At 31.5% G+C, this 12,808-nt stretch overlaps 2 protein-coding genes across 2 annotated transcripts; both read right to left on the bottom strand.

The window, feature by feature from the left end:
* Positions 1–2,583: 2,583 nt before the first annotated feature.
* On the bottom strand, positions 2,584–7,760 carry LOC120283697 (OVARIAN TUMOR DOMAIN-containing deubiquitinating enzyme 2-like). Its single transcript, XM_039290413.1, is given in 10 exon segments — positions 2,584–2,827; positions 3,350–3,425; positions 4,111–4,223; positions 4,344–4,406; positions 4,497–4,523; positions 4,525–4,589; positions 4,830–4,938; positions 6,334–6,379; positions 6,461–6,541; positions 7,629–7,760. Coding segments are annotated over 9 exon segments (621 nt in total). The 5' UTR covers positions 6,526–6,541; positions 7,629–7,760; the 3' UTR covers positions 2,584–2,770.
* Positions 7,761–10,484: 2,724 nt separating this feature from the next.
* On the bottom strand, positions 10,485–12,384 carry LOC120249499 (peroxidase 42-like). The gene is made up of 4 exons (XM_039258027.1): positions 12,084–12,384; positions 11,777–11,965; positions 11,509–11,674; positions 10,485–11,163 (listed from the first exon to the last, which is right to left on the bottom strand). Exons 1-4 carry the CDS (start codon positions 12,327–12,329, stop codon positions 10,754–10,756), a joined length of 1,011 nt encoding a protein of 336 aa, XP_039113961.1. The 5' UTR covers positions 12,330–12,384; the 3' UTR covers positions 10,485–10,753.
* Between the last annotated feature and the right edge of the window lie 424 nt (positions 12,385–12,808).

Here is a 12,808-nt window from a genome sequence, read left to right as displayed (position 1 = left end):
TAATAAGTTTTTCACTTAGTGTGATTTATCCACTTTTTACAAGATAGAGATTGAGATTTTTGTTTAATGATTAATGACTTCACTGTTTCAGTAATCATGCAATATCATATCTTTAAAACAGATTTCAATTAAAAAAAAAAAAAATTCAAACCTCCATTATTGTTTATTTCCTTATACCTTCAAGGCATTCATCAAGCCAAAAATTTTTAAAAAACCAAAAGAAATCTTGACGTCAAACTGTTAAAAAAAACACATAAAATTAATGAGCTATAAATTAAAAGTCATGGGAGCCATGTCAGAATACCACCATATTTAAAGTTAATTAAACAGCATTAATTGCTCCTAAACATCTCAACAATAGGATATGTTACACCAAATTTTATTAACTAGCTAGCTTAGCCAAGAATCAAATGCAATTTGTTTATCTACAAGTCAAACACATCAAATACCAAATTGATTAATATAAAGTCTCATTTTTTATTCAAGTAATTAATTGCCTTCTTTTGAGTAGTGGCATCCTTTTGTTAATAAGAGTATCAATTAACAATATTCTCTACTAATAAGACATGGTTAGCTTATTCTATGAGATATACCATCCTATGAACATAATAATAACAATATAAATTAATGTTAGACGATGCTTTCAATACATACATTTCCGTTACAATATGATATACAAAGTTGCCAAATGTCATTCAGCTATTAATTAAGGAAAAGTTTGCAATTTCAAAGAGAAAACATCAAGGAAAATTTCTCTTTCTTTGATATTTGTAGAAGATGATAATATATATATATATCACATACCAAATTACCAATACAAGCAAGGATTTAACATGCACTTAAATTTTGATGAAGATTTAGCCTCCATTAAATAAAATTAAATATTATTACTTAAAATTTAAAACTGTTGATCAGAAAAACATCATTGGAAAATTCACTTTTTTATTTGAAACTGAGATAATTATTTATTATGATTATTTAAGAAAAAAAATATCTTTAAATTAAATTGATGGTGATAGAAGAGATCAAATGAACCGAGCAATTTAGTTCATTGTATTAAATAAAATACATATAAAACAAGCAATCACCCCAACTTCAGTATCAACCATGACTTTCAACTAAGAACAAATTGTAAGGAAAATTATAATCATTGTTATTATCGATTATATATATATATATATAAACAGGGTAAAAAGGTTGGACTTTCATTAGTGAAGGTTGACCTTGAAGCCAAATGTAATTGGACAAATAAAAAATCAAGAAAATAAAACAAAAGACATCTCTCCCACTGTTCTTAGTAAACAAATCAAGGCCTGCCAAAACTACTCATTTTAAAAATAACCATAAAAATAATAATCCCTCCATTCTCTCATGACTTCTATAAAAACCTCTCAAAAATTAATTCATCAAGTAAAAATCCCATATATATCTATCTATACACATCTCTCTGATCTCTCTCTCTCTATCTGTCCATATGAACTTATAATAAACCAAAAGATCACTTCAATTCAAGAATATAATGATGTGGTTTAGCAGTTACTCAAGGCTAGAGAAAGAAGACCCTGATGAGCTACAACAAAGGAAAAGAAGGTTTTTGATTTACAAGGTGATGGGAGAAGCAGACATGAGAAGCAGAAGGAGATCTTTGAATCAGAGAAGAGTGTACAAACTCAAGATTAAGTTCAGCAAGAGATTGACCATGTTTGAATCCCATCTTTGTGGAGCTCCTTTAATGATTATGAATCAAGTCAAGCATTTGAAGAGAGTTCTTTGTGGCTAATTCAAGAACTTGAGTGAGTATTTATATATTATTGCATGGCTGATCTTCTTCTTCTTCTTCTTCTCTGTTTGTTTGTGCTTTTGCCAATGATCTCTTGTTTCAATTAATTTCACAAGTTAGTATTGTAGTGATCTTTATTATTATTTATTATTATTATTATTATTATTTTAATAAACATGGGAAACTTATGAACCCTCAACCATAGAGTTGGAACAAAGTGAACTATCAATTTTTTACTTGGGGAAAAATTGGATTATCTCTCTTGTATGATAAGGGTGATTTAAAGCATAAAGGAAAGAGAGATTTTTTTTTTTTTTTGGAAAAGGTGGTACTACTTTAAATTTAATTAATTTATTTAATTTTAAAAGTTATTTTGAAAAAAAAAAAATTGCATGATCTAGATTTCAAAATAAACAAGAATTTCGCACATATAATATAAGTGTGTATAATGTGGGTTTTCTCTACCATAATTTATAATTTATTTTCTCTTTATTTGTGTTTTTGTTTTGGAATTGAATTATTTGTTCAATTATATAAACTTGGGGGGAAAATTACAAAACAATAAAATTTAAAAATTAACATTTCATTTTTTTTTTTTCCAAATCAAAAATCTAGGTTTTCAATGTTTTCAATCCGTGATTTGCCCATTATATAATGGAATTTACATACATCTACTTAAGAACCAAAATTATGAATTTAATAACTCATGTCTCCACCCAATCAACTTCTTGATATAAAATAGAAATTATAATAACAATTCAATAATTGATGATGCCACAAATAATGCAACCACTTGGGAAGAGTTTAAAAAAAAAAAAAGATAAGACATTTCTATAAGCTATGATTGTACAGTACTGTTACAACAAACATCAAGCAACTAAAATGGTAATTAAAACAACACAAATGATGGTTATTATTTTTCATATAGTTGGAGAGACATGTCCATGTTTCAGTTAAAATGAAAAAGTCAAGAGGGTGTTCCTTTTTTTCTCATCTATATTCCTGAAAATTGACATGGCCTGTTTGCCTTGCATGATCAGCAGCCTCCTGCATTTACCAAATAATCCATTAGAAACCAAAACATGGGAACATGAGCATTTAGAGGGAAAAGAAAAGAAAAAGCAAGCTGCTTAACTAGGGGTGTAAATGAGCTAAGCTACTCGTGAGCTACTCGAAATCAGCTGGGTCAATGCTCGAATTCGATTCAATTTTTTTCAGTGAAGCCGAAAGTCGAGCTCACTTGCTTATGTTGACGACTGAGCTCGAGCCCTAAAAATACTCAGCTCGTGAGGGCTCATGAGTCTAAACGAGTTTTTTATATAAAATATTAAATTATTTATATATAAATTACAAAAATACTTATGTATATAAGCTAATCGAGCTTAAACGAGCCGGAGCTCGAGCTACTTGAGCTTTTCAGTGAGCCAAGCTCGAGCACAAAAATAGCTCGAGCGAGGCTCGAGCCGAGCCTCGAGTCTTCGATATTATGCTCGAGCCGAGCTCGAGCCTCGGGTGATACTCGGCTCCGGCTCGGCTGCTTACAGCCCCTATGCTTAACATGATCACAACCTTTTGACCAACTAAGCCAATTGAGCATTGTCCGCAACGTAAGGTGAAATTCGCCGTATCGGTGTAGCTCCTCTTCCTACACAGTAAAAATAAATGATAATTCATTTCCCAAAACATTATAAAAACCAAACTGTAGAAACTCTTGGCATGATAATTGAGAAAGATGTAATCTAAAAAAATTAAATAATACAATATACTGTAGGAGCCATCAAAGCAAGCTGTCCAAAGACTCCAAACTAAACCACAATTAGGAGGATTATTTCAGATGCAAAACAGAGTTGCAATTCCCAAGATAACAAAATTAATTTACTTTCATACGCCAAAATGAAAATTTGAATAATTCTTGTGTGTTGTTGTTTAACTTCATCTGTAGGCGGCCCTTTCCAACATTGTAATCAAAGAATATTAGCAAACCAGTGACACTAAGAGGACTAATTATTGAATTTGTCTCAGATAATCCAGTTACCATTCACTAGAGTTCAAAAGAGCAATAACACATTGTTCCTTTAGTTCATGTGGAGCATCAGAATTTAAGGAATTCTTCACTGCTGGCATAAGTTGAATAAGAATTTCAAAAATAATTCATAACTTTAATCTTATGCACGCATATGCTTTCACTCAATACTAGTGTGCATCCTCACAACACAAGTGCGAGAGTACAGTAGACAACAGGTAGTAGGATCTTTTTAAATTTACTCCATATTACAAAACATGGCAGGGTTAGCTATTTCTAGATCAGGACTGGCATATAAAACTCTTACCTGTTTTCTTCCTGAACAAGTTTCAGAGCTTGGCTTTCAACAGTTCGAATTGAACCATTGACACAGAAAATTGTTTGATCAAACTCTTCTGGTGCCCCATCAAATGGAGAAATCTAAATTACATAAAAAATGGATTTCGTTATTAAAGAAAAGAAGTTTTTTTGATATCATTTGATCATCAGAGAATAAAAAAATGTGAAAAATAAGAACCAAGAAGTCAGGGTGAACATACAGCTAAAAGCATCATAATGCAGACCATCATATAAGAGCATGACCCTTTCTGTGTACTTCTTTTCCTGTTCAACAGTTCAATGAACATGACATTCAAGATATTTCAAAGAAGAGCATCAACAAAATAAGAGAGATAAACTGAAATCCATTTTTACCTGACCATACAAATCACAACGCATTGTTTTGTATGTCATATGCTGCAATTTCTCGCCCATAATATTCTGATAGTATTGAAAGCTCAATCGCACCTTTTAAATAAGGACAGGTAGTTACATAAGCACCACTTGTGGATATTACATCCATAAATGCAACACAGATGTAGTCAGTTAACTATCAAAAGATGTTATGGAACTAAACATGCTTGCTATGAGATTATGAGCCCGTATCTGCTTTCTACTTGAACTGCTCTATACAAGTTGGACCACAGCATACTACAAGAAGGGAGGATTGCCAATATCTAATAATATAGTTCAGAAAACTGAGCTTACCTCCCCACTTATCAGAATCCAGAATCCAAGCACAGTATTCTTCATTCGGTTTTCCAAGAAATGCTTCAATATATTTTTCAGGATCGCTTCCCACTGCTGCAGCAATTACCTTCAAAGATAAAAAAAAACTTATGTTTCAATATTCTAACACTAGCAATAGCCCACAAATTAATATCACAATGCTTATGCAACAATATAAAAATTTCACAAAACAAATGTCTTTACAGCTAAAATAACAAAATGCCAGCTTCTTCAATGCAGTTTATATAGTATTAGAGTAACAGTGATCGTGATCATGGCGGAGAATCGTATAGCTGATTATGTGAGTAAACGCAAGTTCATATGCAGATATCATATCTATCCATTTGAGAAAATCAAAAATAAGATTACCCAAATCAAATCGTGCTTACTAAAGAACTTTCCCACAATATATATCTTTTAAGAGGATAAAGAGAAATATTGGTATAATGAGATAGAGAGGATCACCAAGCCACAAATAGAAAATAATTTAACCAATAGAAACCCAATAAATTTTGCTATAAATGTTTGCAAAATAAATGAAAGTTATTCTAAAAGTTCACATCTAAAGATAATGCTATCTTTGCGAAATTCTGTTTGACTAAAAGTTCATATTCACAGCATAAATATGAAATTTGCTTTGGATATCAAATAAGCTATAAGCATCCATCACTGGTGTCAATAATAGACATCACTATCAAGCGGAGGAGAAATATCAAGTAAGAGCTATTACCTGCAATAAATGGAGGAAATCAAGGTGCCGCTCATATCAAGTACAAATGACAAAACGGTGGATTTTCCAACAAAAGGAAGTAGAATGCGACAAAAAGTGCATGATGGTTTTTGTGGTTGTGATATCAACAATTTTTATTCTATTGAGAAAGAAAATCATTGGGGCTATCGAAGATTGACAGAAAGAAGCGTTAGGAAAAGTTACTATTTTCAATGTTGAAGAAAGTTGAAAGACCAGATCATTAGAAATGGAAAACCTAATGCATTCTCAAATTTTATGTGAATTTTCAAAGTGCTGTCAACTAATGCGATTAATATTTGCATATCCTCATAGCACAGTACGGAACAACAAAAAACAAGAATCTTCATTCTTTTGTATTATCTTGGAGCTAATACTCCACTTTTATAAATTCAACAGATATAATCCCTGCTTGATTCTAGAAGCATCAATATTTTCTTCTACTGTTTACTGAGAAAGTCTTCAAACCTTTAGCTCTACTTAAGATTATGCATTGTTTCAATTTCATAAGAAAATAAATATTATGTATGCATACAGGAAACAAAATAAATTGAAGTTTTGGATCTACATGCATTGAATCACAGCTATGGAAAAACAGAATCCACTTTCAAAGTTAATGAAGCAGTGAAAAAATGAAACACGCAAGTCAACAACCTAATTTGAAATAAAGATTACAGCTTGAAAAAGTTAATCAAACAGGTGCATGCAATTTAAACACAAGAAACATAGACAAACCTGTCTCAGCTCTTGAGCTTTGTGTTTGTCATGTTCCATCACATAGCTGCAACATAAAAAATGAGATAAGGTATTACACCCAGCAAAATTGATTTAGTAAGGGGAAGTGACTCTGTCTGATTCTTACCCAACAGCATTGAAGAGGCAGCTGTTGTCTGAGGGTATTACCCTCCTAACAATGATACCCTCCATCCTATCAGTCAGCCACCTGGACACAAACACAAAAAAAAAAGTGCTACTGAATCTTTTAAGAGCCACAATATTCAACCTTGGGAGAAGATGGAAATTGATCTACCTTAAACACAATTGCCCATCACCAAAAATATGGATGACATTGAACATGTCAAAAGAAATCAACCAAAATCCAAAAGACAACATACATACATATACACAAGTACGCTGGCATGCGGGCGAGCGCACACACACACACAGAATATGAGACAAGTATAAATTCATTTGGTCATATTTCAATGTCGATGATAACTTCAGCTTGTTCAAACCTTTTGATTCTTTGAAGGGAAATTTACAACCTAAACTGCTTCTAATTATTACCATGGTACATATGGATGAAACTAGACAGGTTCCCTCACTTAATCAAGTAAGCTGATCATATGAATTAACATGTACACATAATTGTACAAAAATAAATTGGAATAATGAGCAACAAAAGGGAAATCTCCATCTAAACCAGTCCAGACTTGACACGTCAAGTTGTCAGGGATCTTTCCATCAGTTGCATTATAATTTTAGCAATCGAAAACGACAAAAACCAAACTGCAAATAGCCAATCCAAGTTATATATTCCATCCTTTCTGGAGACTTGCCACTCCAGTTCATTCCATGTTAATACATTTCAACCAGATTCATTGCCAATCCATGACTAATCAAGTTCAAGTTTCCAAACACAACCTTATGGTATAGGGCATGCAGGCCAAAAACATATATATATATATATATATAGATATATATACCTATCTAAGAACAAAAAATTTAAAAAAAAATAAATCCAAAAACCAAGAACACTGACCTCAAGATAAACAAATCTAGGATTCAAACCCCAATGACAAATCTGAACTTCTCAATAGCAGGATTCCAAACTAGAAATTTCTCAAACAGAATCAGATACTAAAGAAGAACATCAATGAATAAGAATTCAACCCTAATTGAAAACAATTCCACTATAAAGATCAAAATTTTCAAACAGAACCAATACCACAAACAAAAATTCAAACAGCAGCAATGGAAATAGATAACAATCATCAAGATAAACAAAAGATGGATGTTAAACTACTTACAAAGGAACTCAGAAGAGAGATCTGAAGCAAGATGGCAGGAGAATTGGGTTAGATTCGTAGAAAAAGTTTGGAGAACTACTCGCCTTTTTTTGGCAAGAAAAGGGATGCACCCGATCCTTGCTTCTCAGGACACTTCTATGTGTACTTTTGCAATTTTTCCCTTTTTTTTATTTTTTATTTTTTATTTTTATGAATATACCCCTGCAAACCCACATAATTACTTTCATTTCTTGTATGAAATTTCTTACATACCTTGTACAAAAACTTGTAGACGCTTATAAATTTTTTTTTTTTATTCTTATAATTAAAAATTATTTCAAATATAAATTTTTTTACTTGTTTTATAAAGTTTATAAATTATTTTTTTATATAAAAATACAATATCAAGTGAAATTAATAGAAGAATCTCTTTAAAAAACTGAAAAAGAAAAAAAAATCTCAAAATAATTAAACCCATAATAAAATCAAAAGCAATATTACAATAATAAAAAAATGATACAAAGATTTAAATGGAAAAAAATTAAAAATAAATAAATAAAATATTTCATTATTTTAAAAATGATAATTTACTAACCATCGATCAATGCTCTCGCTAGTCTCACACATACAACTAAAAACTAAATTGATTCTTAAGTCACGACTTCTACACAAACAATAAGAAATAATTTGAAAATTTTAATCTTAATTCGACTTCAAGTTTTGATTTTAATTAGCCAATAGATCTCGGTTTTAAATTTTGAAGTTTTTGAGGAGTCATACAATGAACACTATAATGTCATAATTAAATAATTTTTCTATTTTTGAAAATATTTTCATACCTTAATTTTTAAAAATCTCATTGATATTTATTATACAAACAAATAAATGAAATCAAATTTTTTTAATTATTAATATTATTTTTAATATAAATAAAAATGAAACATAATAAGAAATATTTAAATTTATTCCTTCAAACACCAAGGGATTAGATTATATATCTACTTAATAATATATAAGTATTGGATAAAACTCAAATTTTTTATAATTATTGAATTAAAATAAATTTAAATTTTTAATTAAATTTTAATATTTTAAATCATATCTCTATGGGTTCCAATTTTATTGGATGTCCTTCACTTCACTCATTTAATTGAAGTGATTTAATAATTTTGTGTCTTTTTATGAAGTTAAAATGGAAATCAACTTGTTAATGTCATTTGCTCGCATTGCAATGGTAACCATAAAAAAACATTTGATCTCCACCGACAGAGCCCAAATGTATAGTGACATGGAAGCAGGCAATTTCAATGGTTCCCATTCAACCCTACCTGATACCTCCCAAGCCTATTAATAATTCATATTCATGTTTTTTTTTAATTCATATCAATATTATTTATATAAGCATAATCACTCTTGTTCTTATGCATAACTTTTTCTATGAAAAATATATGATCATGAGCATGTTGAAACTAAAATTCTTGCATTTATGAACTTTGTTAACTAACAAAGTAGAATTGTGAAATACTAATTGAATGGTTAAGGAACCATAGCTAGCTCATTGGTAATTATTAGTGTTTGTGATTGAGAGGTCCTGAGTTCTGTCTGAAGAATAACTCTAGTTTTTTTCTTCAGGATTGCATGATAGGGGGTTTATTCTTAGAATGTCAGTCAAGTCATTGTAACCAGTAAACTTCTCTACTAGTTTCTTTTTTATTTTGTCATTTGTCAATTTTATAAATTTTTTTTTATAATTAAAGCATTTAACCTGCATGTGAAGATAAAAGTTTGATTTATTGTAAAATATGAATAAAGTATAATAATAAAATGTGTGTGTTTGGTGGTTTATTAGAAAACAATTGTGTAGAACTTGCATGTGCAGATAAAAGTTTGATTTTTTGTAATATATGAATAAAGTATAATAATAAAATGTGTGTGTTTGGTGGTTTATTAGAAAACAATTGTGTTGATGTGCATAATTATAGTATAATATATATATATATATAAAATATGCTATAAATTCACTTTAAAAACAAATGAGATTGTCATGTGAGAGAAAAAAAAAACCTTGTTAAATGTTCTCATGAACATATCTGTGAGTTGTTCTTATTCAATACATGCAGGTGGTGGTGGTGGTCCATGAGGATAATAACTCATTTTCAAACTCTTTATCAATGTTTGTGCCACTTTGTTTTATTGATTGGATTCAAATGGACAAGACATGTGATAACTCTACCCCACCCACACACAATTGAATTGATACTTCCTTCTCTACCACTCTTTACTTTCAACAGAAAGTACAGAATTGGAATTCAAAAAAGAACCATTCTTAAATATGAATTCATTAGTGATCACTAATCAATGTTTCTTGAATTGCTCCCATTACTTAATAGTGTCAGTAGTGTTTACCCATTTCAATTCTATACGGGTGCTCCACCGACACTTCATCACTAGTCCTTGTCACTCCACATCCCTTTTGTCATTAGTGATATGATGTAATACACTAAATTATTTTTAAGTTTTTCTATTAAAGTATCTGCCTCTACAATTATGGATATGATACATGTGATATTGCACACTAATTCATCTTAGCTATATCATGTATATATATGAAAAAATATAAATTGCATATGTTTATAATTGAGCACAGTAATTAAATTGGAGAGAGATAAGACTGATTAATAAAATAATTAAAGTTAATTAATATTTATAGTATTGTGTTGTTGGTCAATGATTTAAATTAAAATATAATACACCAAATTTTTAATATACTATTGTTATTAAAAACAGTAACAATATTCCTTACAGAATCTGGCTATTGGATGAAAATTCAATGGTTCATTAGAAAGATCTTATATAACTATGAACATTCTCAGCAAACTTGCCCTATATATATAACACCAAATTTCTAAATATAAACTCTTCTCCATTCTTATTAAATTTACACAACAAAGAAGAGCATCAACTACATCATAAACATAGCCAAAAAAAAAAAAAGGAACCCAATTAAACCAACAGCAACAACAAAATGACAATAGGAAAAGCAAAGCAACATGAGTACCAATACCAACGCCAAAAACACAGAGCATGACATCAGTACTTATTACCAACATATGCGCAAATGCAAAATGTGAACATGATTAAAATGTTCAGTGGTGTTTGTTGGCAACATTGCACTGCTTCCGGATCTCACCCTTTGAACCAGTGAGCGGGTTGTTCTCAGACAAGATAGTTATGGCACGACCAAACTCTTTAAAGAAGTAGTCTTGGTTCTTAGCCATCTTCTTAACAAACGGGCGCGTGAGCGGGTCATGTGCGAGCTGGTGGTCGACGAGCAAGAGTCCTTTAGAGTCAAGAATGTTACGGTAATAGTTGTTGTCTAGTTTCATGGGCGTGGCACGGTCGTTGCGCACGTATTGCACGGCCTTTGGGTCTGGGATTGAGTCCGGACACTTCTTCAACATGTGCGGCACGTGGTCCGGGTTCAGTGCTGGGTCCACTTCTGGGTATAGACGTTGCACTAGTTTCACACAATGTGTCCTTCCTACGCTGTGTGCACCTGTTGATGTGCATGTGATTATATTATTCATTATTTACTTATAAAGAAGTATAAAGAAGAAAAAAGATATCTTTTGAATTTCTAGAAAAGAGGACCGGCTAGTGGTTGTCCATTAATTCATTAAATAAAAAAATTTAAAAAGTGGAGAAGAGATAAGGCACTGGCACTGGCCACCACCGACAGTTCTGATGACGTGTGCTCCATTAATTGTTTCTGAAATCCAGGCCCTCTTTTCACGGACCATTAGACACGGATGCTAGCAACAAGTATTTATTCTTATGTAAAAAAAAAAATGAACGTGAATTATAATTATTATTATTATTATAGTAAAAATAAGTAATGTACCAAGAAGAGCAACAACTCCAGGAGTATCAATGCCCATAGCACCAAACTTGTCAAGAACTGAAGAAATGCTCTCATTGTGATCAGGCAAGTATTGCTCCACAACATCAGACCTGCTCTTCCTCCCATCTCTTCTCCCTGTCTTAAGTGGTATGTATGGTCCTCCAAGCTACATTTTCAAACCATATATAATAATTTACAAACTTAAACAACAAGAAATCATGTCAAGAACAACAGCATGTAATGCAAGGGATGTATATGTATGCAGTACCGCAACAATGCCATCTCTAGCAGAGAGAACAAGGATATCAGCACAAGAAACAACTTCAGGGCACTCCCTCTCCACAGCTTCCTTAATGGTGTCCAAATATCTGAAATTCCTCAACCCAAAGCTCCTATCAGTCTCTTTCTCTGACAAAGTCCTTCTTGTAGTGTCCAACAGAAGTGATGCATCACATGACTACACCCACACAAACACACACACACACACACATATATATATATATATATATACATTAGCTATAATATGGACATTATTTCTGCCAGAGATCATAAAAATGAAAGTGTTTAATGTTCACCTGAACAGCACAATCATGGAAAATATTTCTGAGCCAAGAGAAGGCAGTGTTCTTATGGCGTTTATAGAGAAGCTTGACTTGTTCTGTTATAATGTCCTCAGCTTGAGGACAAGAGTCTTTGTAGAAGTTCATCACAAGGCCTGGTTCTTCATCTCTATCTTGATCCTGTCCTAGTCCAGCTGCAACCAAACCCAGAAAAACCACTAAGAAAACACACCAAGATGAAGAAGAAGAAGAAGAAGCCATTGATCTTTGAAAGAGAAGCAGTAGAAATAATGTGTGCTTTCTAGTGAAGCACCCTTGGGTTCTTTAAATAAAGGCAAAGAGAGGAGAAGAGATAAGGTTTGAATGAATAGATGCAGATGCACTCACATTGTGACATATGGCCATGGTGGTTGTTTATTTATTACTTTTAACTTCTTGTGTTCATTTTAATTATTTTAGAGCATGGTTTTGTGACAGTCTGATCTGATGATGCTATTTTAGTAATTGAATGCATAAAAAGTCAAGTGGAGTTGGACTTTCTTAGTTTCTTATGGGGGATTGAAAAACTTGCATCTGTATTTTATTAATTAATTTTTAACCTTTTATATATATATATATATATATAGGGGTCTAGATCTAAAACAAGGACTGAATTCAAATATCAGGTGATTTTTATGCATTTCTTTCTTTGTTAATCTGTTTTTTTTTGGAAAAGGAGCGGGACGACCCACTAAAGACCC

The sequence above is a fragment of the Dioscorea cayenensis genome, chromosome 19 (assembly GCF_009730915.1).
Source record: "Dioscorea cayenensis subsp. rotundata cultivar TDr96_F1 chromosome 19, TDr96_F1_v2_PseudoChromosome.rev07_lg8_w22 25.fasta, whole genome shotgun sequence".
Taxonomy (NCBI): domain Eukaryota; kingdom Viridiplantae; phylum Streptophyta; class Magnoliopsida; order Dioscoreales; family Dioscoreaceae; genus Dioscorea; species Dioscorea cayenensis.
The sequence above is the reverse complement of the archived record's forward strand: the minus strand, read 5'-3'. Positions and strand labels throughout refer to the sequence as shown.

Excerpts from the sequence above, each read along its gene's own strand:
- LOC120249499 (XM_039258027.1), bottom strand. The coding sequence starts at position 12,329 with ATGGCTTCTTCTTCTTCTTCTTCATCTTGGTGTGTTTTCTTAGTGGTT. Across the intron at positions 11,966-12,083 it reads TCCATGATTGTGCTGTTCAG|TCATGTGATGCATCACTTCT; the intron begins GTGAACATTAAA and ends GTGTGGGTGTAG. Across the intron at positions 11,675-11,776 it reads CTAGAGATGGCATTGTTGCG|CTTGGAGGACCATACATACC; the intron begins GTACTGCATACA and ends TTGAAAATGTAG.